At 46.5% G+C, this 12690-nt stretch overlaps 1 protein-coding gene across 3 annotated transcripts in view; it reads left to right on the forward strand.

Annotated features, from left to right (window-relative positions):
- The window catches only part of ECE2 (endothelin converting enzyme 2), a 45643-nt gene that overhangs the window by 544 nt on the left and 32409 nt on the right, over positions 1-12690 (forward strand). For 2 of the 3 annotated variants that reach the window (XM_083739430.1, XM_083739429.1), the window contains exon 2: positions 10299-10385. In XM_083739430.1, the coding sequence (XP_083595556.1) occupies positions 10299-10385 (87 nt within the window). Of the gene's footprint in view, positions 1-37; positions 130-10298; positions 10386-12690 lie in introns of all 3 variants that reach the window. The other variant, XM_083739431.1, reaches the window with a different exon arrangement.

Genomic DNA, 12690 nt, shown 5'->3' on the forward strand with positions numbered 1-12690 from the left:
ATGGAGAAATGAACCACCCTCAACTTTTCCCCTTCAGCCCCGCACTCCGCCTCCACCTTTTTAGCAAGGGAAACCTCCATCACCATCTTCTGTAACGGCGCACACAGAGAAACACTTTTCATTCTGGAGGTGGGTGCCAGAGGTGGGCGCTGAGTGGTTGTTTCCCATGCCCCCACCCCGGTCCGATCCTGGCTCTGCCACTTAATATCTACCGATCCTGCCAGGTTTGGTCGAAAGAAAAACCCTACGAAGGGATAAGGCAGGGGATCCGATTCGTTTTCTCATCTGAAGGCGAACCCGCCTCGTTTGCATATCGCCAATTCAAGAACGGAATCGTGGCCGCCCTTGGAAATCCGCTCTTCTCCGAATTTTCCAATGCGGCCCTCCAGCCAAGTAGCGCGTGCAAGAATGCAAATATTGTTGAAGATAACGTGCGTTATATTTGGGAGGGGGAGGGGAATTGCTTTGTGCATGTTAGGAGAAATTGGAATTAAGATGTTGGTGGGTTTTCCAGAAGGCTGAAAAAATAACTATCACAGAGTGATGTGGGAATGTGGGGAGCTGAACTTAAGAGTGGGAAAATGAGAAAGGGGGAGAAACCTAAACTGACAAATTCGCCCATGGCCTGCTCACAGGTAGAATGTGTGCAGAGGAATGGTACCTGGGATGCTGTTTCTGTATGTAGCCTTGGATTCCCGCCCCCCCCCCCCCAGCTGGCAGCTCAGCATCACAGATTCTGCATCCAAGTAGCATCTTGATCTCTTCACCAACATTTCATGGCCCACATCTCATGCTCTCCCCCATGCACACCCCCTTGCCCACGCCCAAATGTTAATCGCAGGCACGTCCTCCTCCCAAGAACAAATTGCCCTGGTGTTTGTGGCCGGGAGCTTCACAAACAGTCTCCTTTGTTGTTGTGTGCTTTGCCAGGGATGTGTGGGAATGGGGAAGGTACAGTGGTAGAGAATTAGGTGTGAGGAGGGTAGGTGGCAGGGAACGAGCTTTGTGGCATCAGGAATGTAAAATGCAATGCGTGTTCGAGCTCACTTGGCACCTAATTAGAATAATAGAATTGCAGAGATGGAAGGGACCCTGTGGGTCATCTAGCCCAACCCCCTGGAATGCAGGAATCTCAACTGGATCATACATGACAGGTGGCCCCATCTGACCTCTGCTTAAAAGCCTCCAGGGAAGGAGAATCCACCACCTCACAAGAGAATCTTTGACTACTCTTGTATATTGTAGGAAATCCTGAAGTATCCCATGTGTGTGTGTGTGTGTGTGTGTGAGAGAGAGAGAGAGAGAGAGAGAGAGAGAGAGAGAGAGATGGAGAGAGGATAATGAATGGGTGTGAGTGGGGATGGATGAGTGTGTGTGTGTGTGTGTGTGTGTGTGTGTGTTCTATGTGAGAATGAATGTGCTGTTGTTACGTGTGAGTGTGGGTGTTCATGTCTCCATTTACCGGTATATGAATTGGTGGGTGTTCCTGTGTATGAATGGGGATGTGTGTAGAATCATAGAAATCATGGAAATTATTGAGTTGGAAGGGACCATGAAGGGAATCCAGTCCAACCCCTGCAATGCAGGGGTCTTTTGCCCAATGTGGGGCTCGAACCCACGGCCCTGAGATTAAGAGTCTCACGTTTTACCAACTGAGCTATCCCTCTGTATGAGAGAGTGGATGGCCACACCCACTTTCCACTGGCCCCAACCACCACTGTCATGTGACTCCCAGAAGGCTAGCCACAAGGAAATGCCCCACCCCACCCCTGTCCTAGAGTGTACAGTTGGCTCATGCAGTGGCCCCTATGAGTCTTGCACGACACTCTATGCCAAGCACTGCCAGTGTTCTGGAGCCCTTTAGCACATGTGCAAAAAGGTGAGACTGTCATGGGCACACACACACCCTGCAACCAGCACACGCCACACCCTTCTCTACTGCCACAACAGGATGTTTCCAAGCCCTGTTTCAGCTGCGGGGAGGGGATCCCTGTGGGCATGGGCAAGCCCTGCCCTATGCTGTCTTGCAGCTCCTCGCAGCAAAGGAAGGATGGCAGCCGCAGGAGACCTGCCATGTTTCTAGAGAAGCTTGTCTGCCGTGATTCGCCTTCTTGTGGGTGAGCTTTGAAGGAAGCACAAGCTCCCCTTGAAAGAACCCAGTTTGCTGAGGGTGGGGACGACGACTGCGAGAAAACAACTGCTCTGTTGGGCAAACACAACGGGCAAAAGGGGAAAATTGAGATCAGGTGTGGGAATTTGGAAGGAAAGCGAGTAGCTTGATTTTCATTGGCTTTTTACTGGCAAGGGAAGGAAGGAGTCAAAGAAATACAAACCACAGGAGAAGGGGCAAGAGGGAGAGATGCAGCCTTGTCGAGTGGGGGGGGGGGAGAATGGATCCTTCATTTCCCCACCCCCAGGAGATGGGCATCCCTCAAGCTGGTAGAGTGGGTGGCAGGGTGGGGATGCCCATTTCCACTGGCAACATATTGGCGAGGCATATGCCGAGATGCCAATGGTTCGCTGGATCCTTCCTTCGCCGACTCTTGTTTTCCTTTGCCTGCCAACTGTTTGTTCATCAGAAAACTGAGCGTGGCTCCTGATTCAGCAAGGTGTTTGTATATTTGCAAAGCCTTGCACACGGTGCTACGTGAAGGTGACACTTCCTTGGGCCTTGGCTCCTTGCCATTTGGATGCTGAGGACGCAAGGGTTGAAAATGTAATCTCTCCTTTTTCAAAAAAAAAGAAAAAGAAAAACAACAGCACTGGAATGGAAAGGTCATGGCTGTGAGGAGGAAAGCAAGTCATGTTTTCCATCTTCCGGCATCCCTGAGGCTGCAGCAGGCTTGGAAACCCAGAACTCTGCACGTGGACGAGAGCTATGTCCACATTTTGGTGCAGGGTTTCCCAAACTTGATGGATTTACTAACCTGCAATCGACCCCCAACCCAAATTCTTAGGGATGTGAATGAAATAAAGCTAAGAAATACCAAAATACAATCGGCATTTATCACTCGTCACCATTGCTAGGATGTAAAAACATGTAAAAACAAAACAAAAACAAGGAATACTATTGCCTTGTGGGATCATCTCATTAAGCACAGAGATTCTTTGTTGGCAAGGAAGGTGCATCAGTGGCTTCATTCCACTGATACTGATGGGCATCCAGTTCAATTTGTCTACACTGATTGGCAGCAGTTCTCCATAGTATTAGGAAGCGTTCTCTCTCATCTCTTCCTGGAGATGCTGTAAGTTGAACTTGGGACCTTCTGCATGCAAAGCAGATGTCTGCCACTGAGCTGCGACTCTTCCCCTTTATTTCGGAGGCTCGTAGCTCCTCCTCCTCCTTCTTGCACTATTCCTCTCCAATGCCCTTTTTGAACCCCTGGGGCTTCATTTACCCTCTGCAAGGCCCATCAACCCCAGGGAAGAAATCTAACAAGGCCTGCCTTTGTCCACACTGCTGGAACTGACAGGTGCTGCCCTGCAAGCCTGCCGTGGTATTTTGATACATGCCAGCGGCTCTTCCAGGGGCCAGGGCACAGAATTGCACACCACCAGCAACCTGCATAAATCAACGCCCAACTAGATTTGGGGACCAAACAGAATCGAGAAGAACTTGGTATTAAAAGAAACAGCAGATGGACTCCTGACCTGAGCAGCTTGAACCACCTAGCTGTGTGTGTTGCAGAACTTTGGGTTAACTGTAAGAGGTTTAATGTAGAATTTTGTCACCTCTGTGATGAACAGTCATGAACCACGTTATGAACCACTATCTTTTGATTCCATTGCTTCTTTTGATTCCATCCTGCTGCATGACTCAGGCATAGACAAACTCGGCCTTCCAGATGTTTTGGGACTACAACTCCCATCATCCCTGACCACTGCTCCTGTTAGCTAGGGGTGATGGGAGTTGTAGTCCCAAAACATCTGGAGAGCTGACTTTGCCTGTGCCTGGCATGACTGCTCTCTATAGCTGGTGGTATGTGGCTGTTCAGTTTTTATCCAAATTTAACTTTTAAGAATCTCCTTCCCTCAAAGGAGCCTACCCCACCCAACTGTTGCATTTTTCAACCCTAGTCACTAGTTCTGGGGACTGGGTATGTTTCCGGATGTGGAGAAAGGCCAGTCCAGAGCAATGACTTTGAGGGTCATCAGGTCCAACCCCCTGCGATGCAGGAATCTCAACTAAAGCAACCATGGCAAATGGCCATCCCTCCTCTGCTTAAGAACCTGCAATGAAAGAGAATCCAACACACTCAATACAGCAGGCTTCCTCAACCTCGGCCCTCCAGCTGTTTTTGGCCTACAACTCCCATGATCCCTAGCTAGCAGGACCAGTGGTCAGGGATGATGGGAATTGTAGTCTCAAAACATCTGGAGGGCCGAGGTTGAGGAAGCCTGGAATACAGAATAGCACCATGCCCCTTGAACCTGCTCTGGGAGACAGTGGGCTCTAATTGCTCTAAAAGAAATAAACTGCAGTGGCTGCAATGTCTTTTCTTAAAGACACAAGGGGGCAGTGTATCATTGCCCTCCATAGGGCACCTAGAATCATAGAATTATAGAGTTGGAAGGGACTCCGAGGGTCATCTAGTCCAACCCCCTGCAATGCTAGAATCTCAACTAAAACCATCCCTGAGAGATGGCCATCCAACCTCTGCTTAAAAACCTCCAAGGAAGGAGAGCCCACCACCTCCCAAGGGAGACTGCTCCACTGCCAAATAGCTCTTGCCAGCAGAAAGTTCCTCCTGATGGCTAGTCGGATTTCCTTTCTTGTAAGTTGAATCCGTGGGTTAGGCTCCTACCCTCCAGAGCAGGAGAAAACGAGCTTGCTCCATTTTCTATTTGACAACCCTAGAAATATTTGAAGATGGCTATCATCTGTTCTCTCAGTCACCTGTTTCCCAGGCTAAACAATCGCAGCTGCCTCAACCGTTCCTCATAAGGCTTGGTTTCCAGACCCTTGATCTTTTTCTACTTTTTTTTTTTTTTAGCCAAACCCCACTTGAAAAATGTGCCTCTCTCTTCCCTGGGGCAGACAGAATTCTAGCTTACAGTCTTGGGTGCTCTTGCCCTCCTTGCAAGAACCATGACATCCCTCCATGGGTCTCTGTTCTCATTGGCTGCTGCATGCATAAATAGATGGTTCTCTGATGCTGGTCCTTTAGGGACGCCCAGGAATATTTGTTTCCCTATGAACCTCCTAGTTTTCTTACTATCCAGTCATGTTAGTCTGTTGCAGCAAGATCAACAAAGAGTCTTAAAATGCTAACGAAATGTGTTATGGCGACAAGCTTCAAGTTTTTGCGTGGACAAGAGCCCACTTCAGCAGATGCAGGAAGCGTAATCCTCAAATATAAATACATATTTTACATGCATATTGTGGTGGCGGTGAATTGTAAGCAGTGAGGTCAGAGGGAAGAGAAATGGAAGAAGTACTGATGCTGGCAATTCAATTATAACTGGATTCAGAAGCAGCCAATGTGCTAGAGTGGTGCCACACCCCTGTCCAAAACTGCCACTCGCTGGTGCAGCACAGGAGTGAAACCAGGGCTGTGCAACCGCTCTGGTGGTGGAAGCAATCTGGCATTTCTACTGGTGTGTGATGCATCTCATCCTCTTACACAAGCAATGACACTACTGCAGCAGCCTCTCCTGGCTAGAATGCATGCAAGACAAGCGCAGTGACCCTTTTACAACAGCACTGGTAGGTGACAGAACCATCTCCTTGGCAGCAGTGCTGAGTTAATGAACACCTGTGCTGGGAAAGGAAACCGTTGTCTTGATTCAGACCCAAACGAATGGAGTTGAACGTCTTGATGAATTGTAATTCACAGTTTCACACTGCAGCCTCCCTCTGAAATCCATTTGTTCATATTATGGTCATCTTAAGGTCAGTCTCTGAATGCCCTGGTTAAAAAGAAATGTCCCCCTACTGGTTTATGAATAATGCTACTTTAGACATCAGGTTTGTGCCCCCTGATTTAAGTAAACTTCTGTAGAGAAGCAGGAAACACAGAAGCTTATGAATGCTTAAATTTGCTTGCGCCTGATATTTTTTTTGAGAATAACTGTGATACTGGATGAGCTACTATTTTGTCCTCAGTTATAGGCCTGTGCCTGTTTTTCATGAAAACATGTCATTTGATACCTTGAGATCCACTTGTTGTTTTTCTTGCTTTCGCCTGTCCTGTTTTCCTAGCCCTTATTATCTCTGGAGAGAGAACTGCAAATCCATGGGGCAGTGTCAGATGGCACCTTGGGAACCCCCCCCCCCAGCTCCTAAACCTCTCGTTGCTAGTCAATTTCTCCTATCTGCAAGATCTCAGATCATGTCAGCTCACATTTCACATTCTGAAAGGCTGAGGGCCCTATATAAAGTTTCCTCGGACCCTCCAAGTATCCCTATTTTCCAGGGACATCCCTGATTTAGGAGAAGCCATCCCAGTTTCTGATTTGATCCCAGAATGTCCCACTTTTCCTTAGGACGTCCCTATTTTCATCGGAGAAATGTTGGAGGGTATGGAGTTATCTGACCCCCCAAGCAAAGAAGATAAGTAACTATACAACTTTTAGGAGACACCTGAAGGCAGCCCTGTATAGGGAAGTTTTTAAATGTGTTACTGTGTTTTTATATATGTTGGAAGCTGTCCAGAGTGGCTGGAGCGGCCCAATCAGAGGGGCAGGGTATAAATAATAAAATTATTCTTGTTATTATTATGGGGTAGGACATCCCTATTTTCATCAGAGAAATGTTGGAGGATGTGCTTTTTTTGATACCCTTTTGCATCAAGCATAGACAAAGGGTGTCAAGAGGAGAACTTTGTGGTCTGTCTCCAAAGGGACTTGATGGCTTAGTTCCTTTAAAAGCAGGTTCAAGCAAGCTGCTTGTACCCCTTCCCTCCCGAGCTTTGTTTTTCAGAGAATAATAGGAACTTTACAACCACCCAAGTCAGCCAGGTTAATAGCACAACCTTTCCTATGAGGCACAGGTGTCAGTTAAAAAGGTCATGTGGTTTTCAAGCAGAATCTGGGTCAGAGGAACAATCATGGCTACACTTATGCTTACACCCCTTCAACTCTGCCTAATGTTAGGGCCGGCCCTTGTCCTGCTTTCCCCTAAATGTGTTTGGGAGGGAGACAGGGCCTGTTAGCACACTTATGTCTCATTCTTCCCTCCCTCACTTAGCTGGTTGGGAGGCTAAAAAGGGACAACTCTGTGTCTACTAGCAAAAGCTTCTTCAGAAGAAGGATGAGATAAAAGTAGTTAATTAGAATGACAGCCATCCCTCCCTCCCAATATTAGTACAAATTAACACTAACATAAATTGTTAATCGTATTCATTAATATTAGTAAACTGGGGCGATTTTAAATCTCTCCTTCCCATGACTCATCACTGCTTGCATGTGGTTAACTGTTGGGTGTGTGTGGACCAGGTGATTCTTCTGCATATTCCTCCTGAGGGGGAAATTGGCTGAAACCAGTGGAAAGCTAGTGCCAAGGAGTGACCTAAAATGTCCTCGACACTGAGGGCAGATTTCCTGCGCTGCCCCTCAGCTATGCCCTCTCAGGTCCTTTCCCTTTCAAGCCACCTCTGCCTGTCTCCATCTCAGCTGGTTCCTTAGTGTGGCACCTTTCTGCTTATATGGGAAGTTCCAGCATGGTGGGTTGAAGAGGGGTGCAGAGAGAGGAGGAGGAGGCCCCGGCAGCTGCGATGGTGTTGCTAGGGGACAGAACCTTGGGTTGCCAAGGAATGGAGGATAAGCCTCTCTCGGAAGCAAGTGTGATACTTGTCAGGGAGACAAAAGAGCTAGCAAGACAGTCATGACAACCTGAGGAAGATAAAAGGGCTCTCAGCTTGTGAGGCCCTGCTGGGCTTCCCTCTTCACCAAACTGGCACCTAGACCTGTGCATTTGGCACAGACTGGGTGCAAACGACCCCTCTGGGCCAGCCACCATGCACAGCAGGGGGAAATGAAAACTCCCAGCACACCTGAGGCCTTTAATTTACTGGAAAGGACCATCATCTTCAGAGATGAGAAATTACGTGTCTGTTTCAGCTGGGGTGCGAGGAATTCTGGGAGGTTCTGCAAACGATGGACACCATGGAAGTAAAGAGGGTTGCCAACTGACCTGGGGTGTGTGTGGGTGTGACGTTCTGCTCTTTTGAGAAGCAGCCCGAGATGCAGATACTAACGAAGGAAACTTTTAATGGCATAGAGATAGAAACAATAGAAATTGGATGGGACCTCAAGGGTCATCTGGTCCGACCAGAGCTTTTTTCAGCTTGAATTCACTGAAACTCAGTTCCGGCACCTCTCAGGTGGGTGCCATTGCCGAGACCATATAACACCGGTCTTGAGAGACCTACATTGGCTCCCAGTATGTTTCCGAGCACAATTCAAAGTGTTGGTGCTGACCTTTAAAGCCTCGGCCCAATATACCTGAAGGAGCGTCTCCACCTCCATTGTTCTGCCCGGACGCTGAGGTCCAGCTCCGAGGGCCTTCTCGCAGTTCCCTCGCTGCGAGAAGCCAAGTTATAGGGAACCAGGCAGAAGGCCTTCTCGGTAGTGGCTCCCGCCCTGTGGAACGCCCTCCCACCAGATGTCAAAGAGAAAAATAACTACCAAACTTTTAGAAGACATCTAAAGGCAGCCCCGTTTAGGGAAGCTTTTAATGTTTAATAGATTATTGTATTTTAGTGTTTTGTTGGAAGCCACCCAGAATGGCTGGGGGGGACCCAGCCACATGGGCGGCGTATAAATAATAATAATAATAATAATAATAATAATAATAATAATAATAATAATAATATAGAACAAGGGAGGTATTAATAGTGAATTCTTCTGGCACCTCTTTTTCTAGAAAAATAGCCCTGGGTCTAACCCCGCCACCACTTCCACCCGCAATGCAGGAATCTCAACGAAAGCATCCATGACAGATATCTGGCCATCCAACCTCAGCTTAGAAACCTCTGACATGATCACCTGCTAATTCCTGCAGTTATTAAATGCACAGTTTCAGGGGCAGATTCAAAAGTTGGCAATTGTAGAAGTGGAGCAGCAGCTGTGGAACTGCCTGCACATGCGACTTACTCAAACAGAAGGACCAAATTTAGCAACAGCAAATTCTGAGAATGCAGTGTGAGGAAGCATAGATTGATAAGTGTTGTTTTGGGTCATTTCTTTTGAATATAGAATTTGAATTTTCTTCCTATTTAATTTGAATAGTGACCCCCACCCCAAACAGCCCTGCTCTCTGCTACATGCCTGTCCTGAGCTGCCGTCAATGGTTGGCAAAGATTAGATACCTTTAAAAACGCATGTGTTTTGTGTAAAGAAAATAACTTTGTCTATAACAGAGAGAGAAAATGAGTTGCCACTTTTAAATAATAGAAGTTATATCCCTTTGACTGTTGCATGACTCAGCCACTGCCTCTTTCTCCATCATTGCATCTCCAAACTCAAAAACGCAGCATCTGTTGAATTTCTGCCTGTTACTTAAGAGTGTGAAACGTCTGTCAGGAGAAAATTTCTAGAAAGCATTTCTAGAGTAGACAGACCTGTGCTGTTCTTACTGTTTTCCCACACAGCTGCATTTTCAGTTTTGGATTGTTCCTTGGCCAACGGATGGTCCGGGAATCACCATGTTTTTACATGAGTAGAATGTCCTTTTATTTCAAATGCATCTCTGGGTTATCTGTGGGGCATAGGAATTCATTCATATTTTTTTCAAAATATAGTCCGGCCCACCACATGGTCTGAGGGATGGTGGATCGGCCCACGGCTGAAAAAGGTTGCTGACCCCTGTTCTAGACCCATTAAGATTTGCATTCCTTCAGCTGAACAAAGTGGTTTCAAAACAGAATAGCTGAGTGCGAAAGGAGATATCCCGTGGACAAAGGCACTCAGAGCTCAGCTGCACTTCAAGATGTGCCATGCATTTCATCACGGGAAATTAAGTTGCAATCCAGTATGCAAAAGCTTGTTTTAACGAACACCGGGCGGGGGGAGGGCCGACAAAAATGAATCTCAAGTCCAGAATTTAATGCCAAGCAAGTGTCGTAGAGGCTTGGTTATCTGCACTTCTGAGTTCCCTTGACAGAAAACCCCATAATTAAACTACAACTCCCAGGGTTCCTTTGATGAAGACTGGACTATGAATGGCATCGTGTTGGCAGTACCGACAGAGCCTTAATGGAATTGGTGCTGCCTGCGAGCAATTTTTCCAGCAATTAGCGTTTCTCTCTCTCTCTCTCTCTCTCTCTCTCTCTCTCTCTCATGGTTTCCCTCTTCAGATGGCGGAGTATAAGCGAGCTATGTTTCAGGACGATGAAGCAGCAGACACGGCCGGAGATGGAAGCATCTCTCCTGACAGCGTGGAGGTAGGGTAGACCGGGCCTTTCCCAGGTGCTTGAGCAATCTGTGCAAGGCTCTTGGAGAGCATCCCTGCGTCGTCCCAGAGGACCTGCCCCTCCTCCCGCCTGGCAGCACAATTACTATATTAAATTAATAATAAAGGCATTGTCTCTGCTGCCTACGTAATTACCGTACCAAAGCCAGTTGCCGAGCCTGAACGGGGGGGGGGGGGGTAGGAAATAGATGAGCAAAAAGGCTATTTCTAAAGGGAAGGGAAGCTCTTTCGAAAGAGCTTGCATAAAGGACACAGGCAGCAGCTTTGCCAAAACCTTTCATTGCCCTCCAGAGTCACCAATATTACCAGTGATTTATGATTATGCCTTTAATCCTCAAGAGAAGCCAGGGAGATTTGTCTTATGGGGCAAATTTAATAGTCTCAGCTACAATGATCTTATTTTGGATGATATGGTTGCTTATGTATGAAATAATTAAAAACCAGATGGGCGCGATAAACTGCATTTAAGGTACAGGTAACTTCAGAGCAGGCATGGGAGGGAGGGAAGAAGACAGATAGACTTTTTTAAAAAAGGCAACTGTAAAAACTACTGGGGGGAAATAGTGTGAACATTTTTAAATGCCATTCCTAAACTCATTTGCTAGCTCTGTTGAAATCAGTGGGGCTTACTTTTGAGTAAATGTGCACAGGATTGTGTAGTAGATTTTCGTTGGGATCCAGAAAAGGTAGCACCACGCATACTGAAATTGTCTCATGGTGCCCAGAAAAGCTATACACTTTGAAATTTGGAAGAAATTGTGGTGGAAATATAATTTATTATCTTTAAGCTAATCATGTTTTTTTTTTAAAAAAAAAAAAAGATTATGTATAGAGGTAAAGTTTATGTGTTAGGGTTTTTATTAAAGCTTTTCATAATATGGTAAGGTATTGGAAACAAGAGACAAAGGCAAAAACAGGTACAAAAGGGGGGAAAAGAAGCAAGAAAAAGAAATGAAAGAGAGAAAAGGAAAAGAAGGGAAAGTGAAAGTGAAAGTGAAAAGAAGCAATAAAAGAAAGATAAAAAGGACTGCCATTTTTCCATCTGCCGGTTACATAAATAAAAGTTATTTAAGAGGTTTATGACAGGCTTTTGCCATATTAAACTTCAGTGGTCAGGAGCTGTCTACCACTGATTATGGGGTGCTGGGGGCAGTTCACAGAGGACTCTTGCCTCCCGCATGACCGGCCTGTGAAGTTCCCACGGTTCTGGCCCAGCTTTCCACAACCTGGCGCTCTCTATAGGTTTTTGGACTCCATCTCCAATCAGCCTCAGGGAGAATGGCTCAGGGTTGACCATCATCCAGCAACATCTGAAGGGCACCAAATTGGTGGCAGCTGGTCTGGTCATTATTAGAGCCAGAGATTAATCTTTTGGGATGATCCAATAAAGGCAGTTCTTACATTCTTATTCCTCCCCTTTTTATTTACACGTTCCAGGACTAAACCCTGGAATTTGAAACAAGGACTGTGCCTGAATCTTAAGGCAGCGGTTCCCAAAACATTTCCCCATGGATCACTTGAAAATCGTGGAATGTCTTGACAAACCACTTAATAGGGGTTTTTTTTGCTTGTTGTAGAAATTGCAGTGCACTATGCCTGATGTTTGGTTTTCAATTGTATGTTTATCGCTTCTTTATTTCTTTGTATTTTGTCGTATTGCAATTTGAATTCAAACGGTAATCCCAAGACAATACAGCCTAGGCGCTAAAAGAAGCAGTACAAATGCAATTAAAAATCTAGGTGATTATTTAATGCAACGGAAATGTGCCATTTCCTGGTTTCAGCAACAAATTCACAGACGTGCTGCAGACCACTTGAAGGAACCTCATGGAGGATTGGTGGTCCACAGACCACAGCTTTTGAGAACCAGTGCCTTAAGCCTTGTCTACAGGAGTTTTCTCTCTCTCTTTCAGAGGTTTTATGTGCATTCATTTAATGCACCTGATATTCAAAAGGTACATTGCTTCTGTTCACACCGGCATCATATGTGTGGGTTGCTCACAGAGGAAGGAGATGGTTGGTCTGGTTCAGACATCACCAGCATACCCCTCCAACGAAAGGGTATATGTGCACTGCTTTGAACCCCAGCAATGCAGCAGTGGCCTTCTCGGTGGCCGCTCCCGGACTTTGGCACTCCCTCCCTGGAAATGACAGACAGGCTCCCTCCTTCTTGTCCTTTTGCCGGCAGGTGGAGACTTCCTTGTTCCAACAGGCTGTTGGGAACTGACTCTCTTTATTGAAAGGGCTGGTGCTGCACTGTTTTTATTATACAGTGG

This window comes from Podarcis gaigeae (genome assembly GCF_964106915.1).
Source record: "Podarcis gaigeae genome assembly, chromosome: 5".
Lineage (NCBI taxonomy): Eukaryota > Metazoa > Chordata > Lepidosauria > Squamata > Lacertidae > Podarcis > Podarcis gaigeae.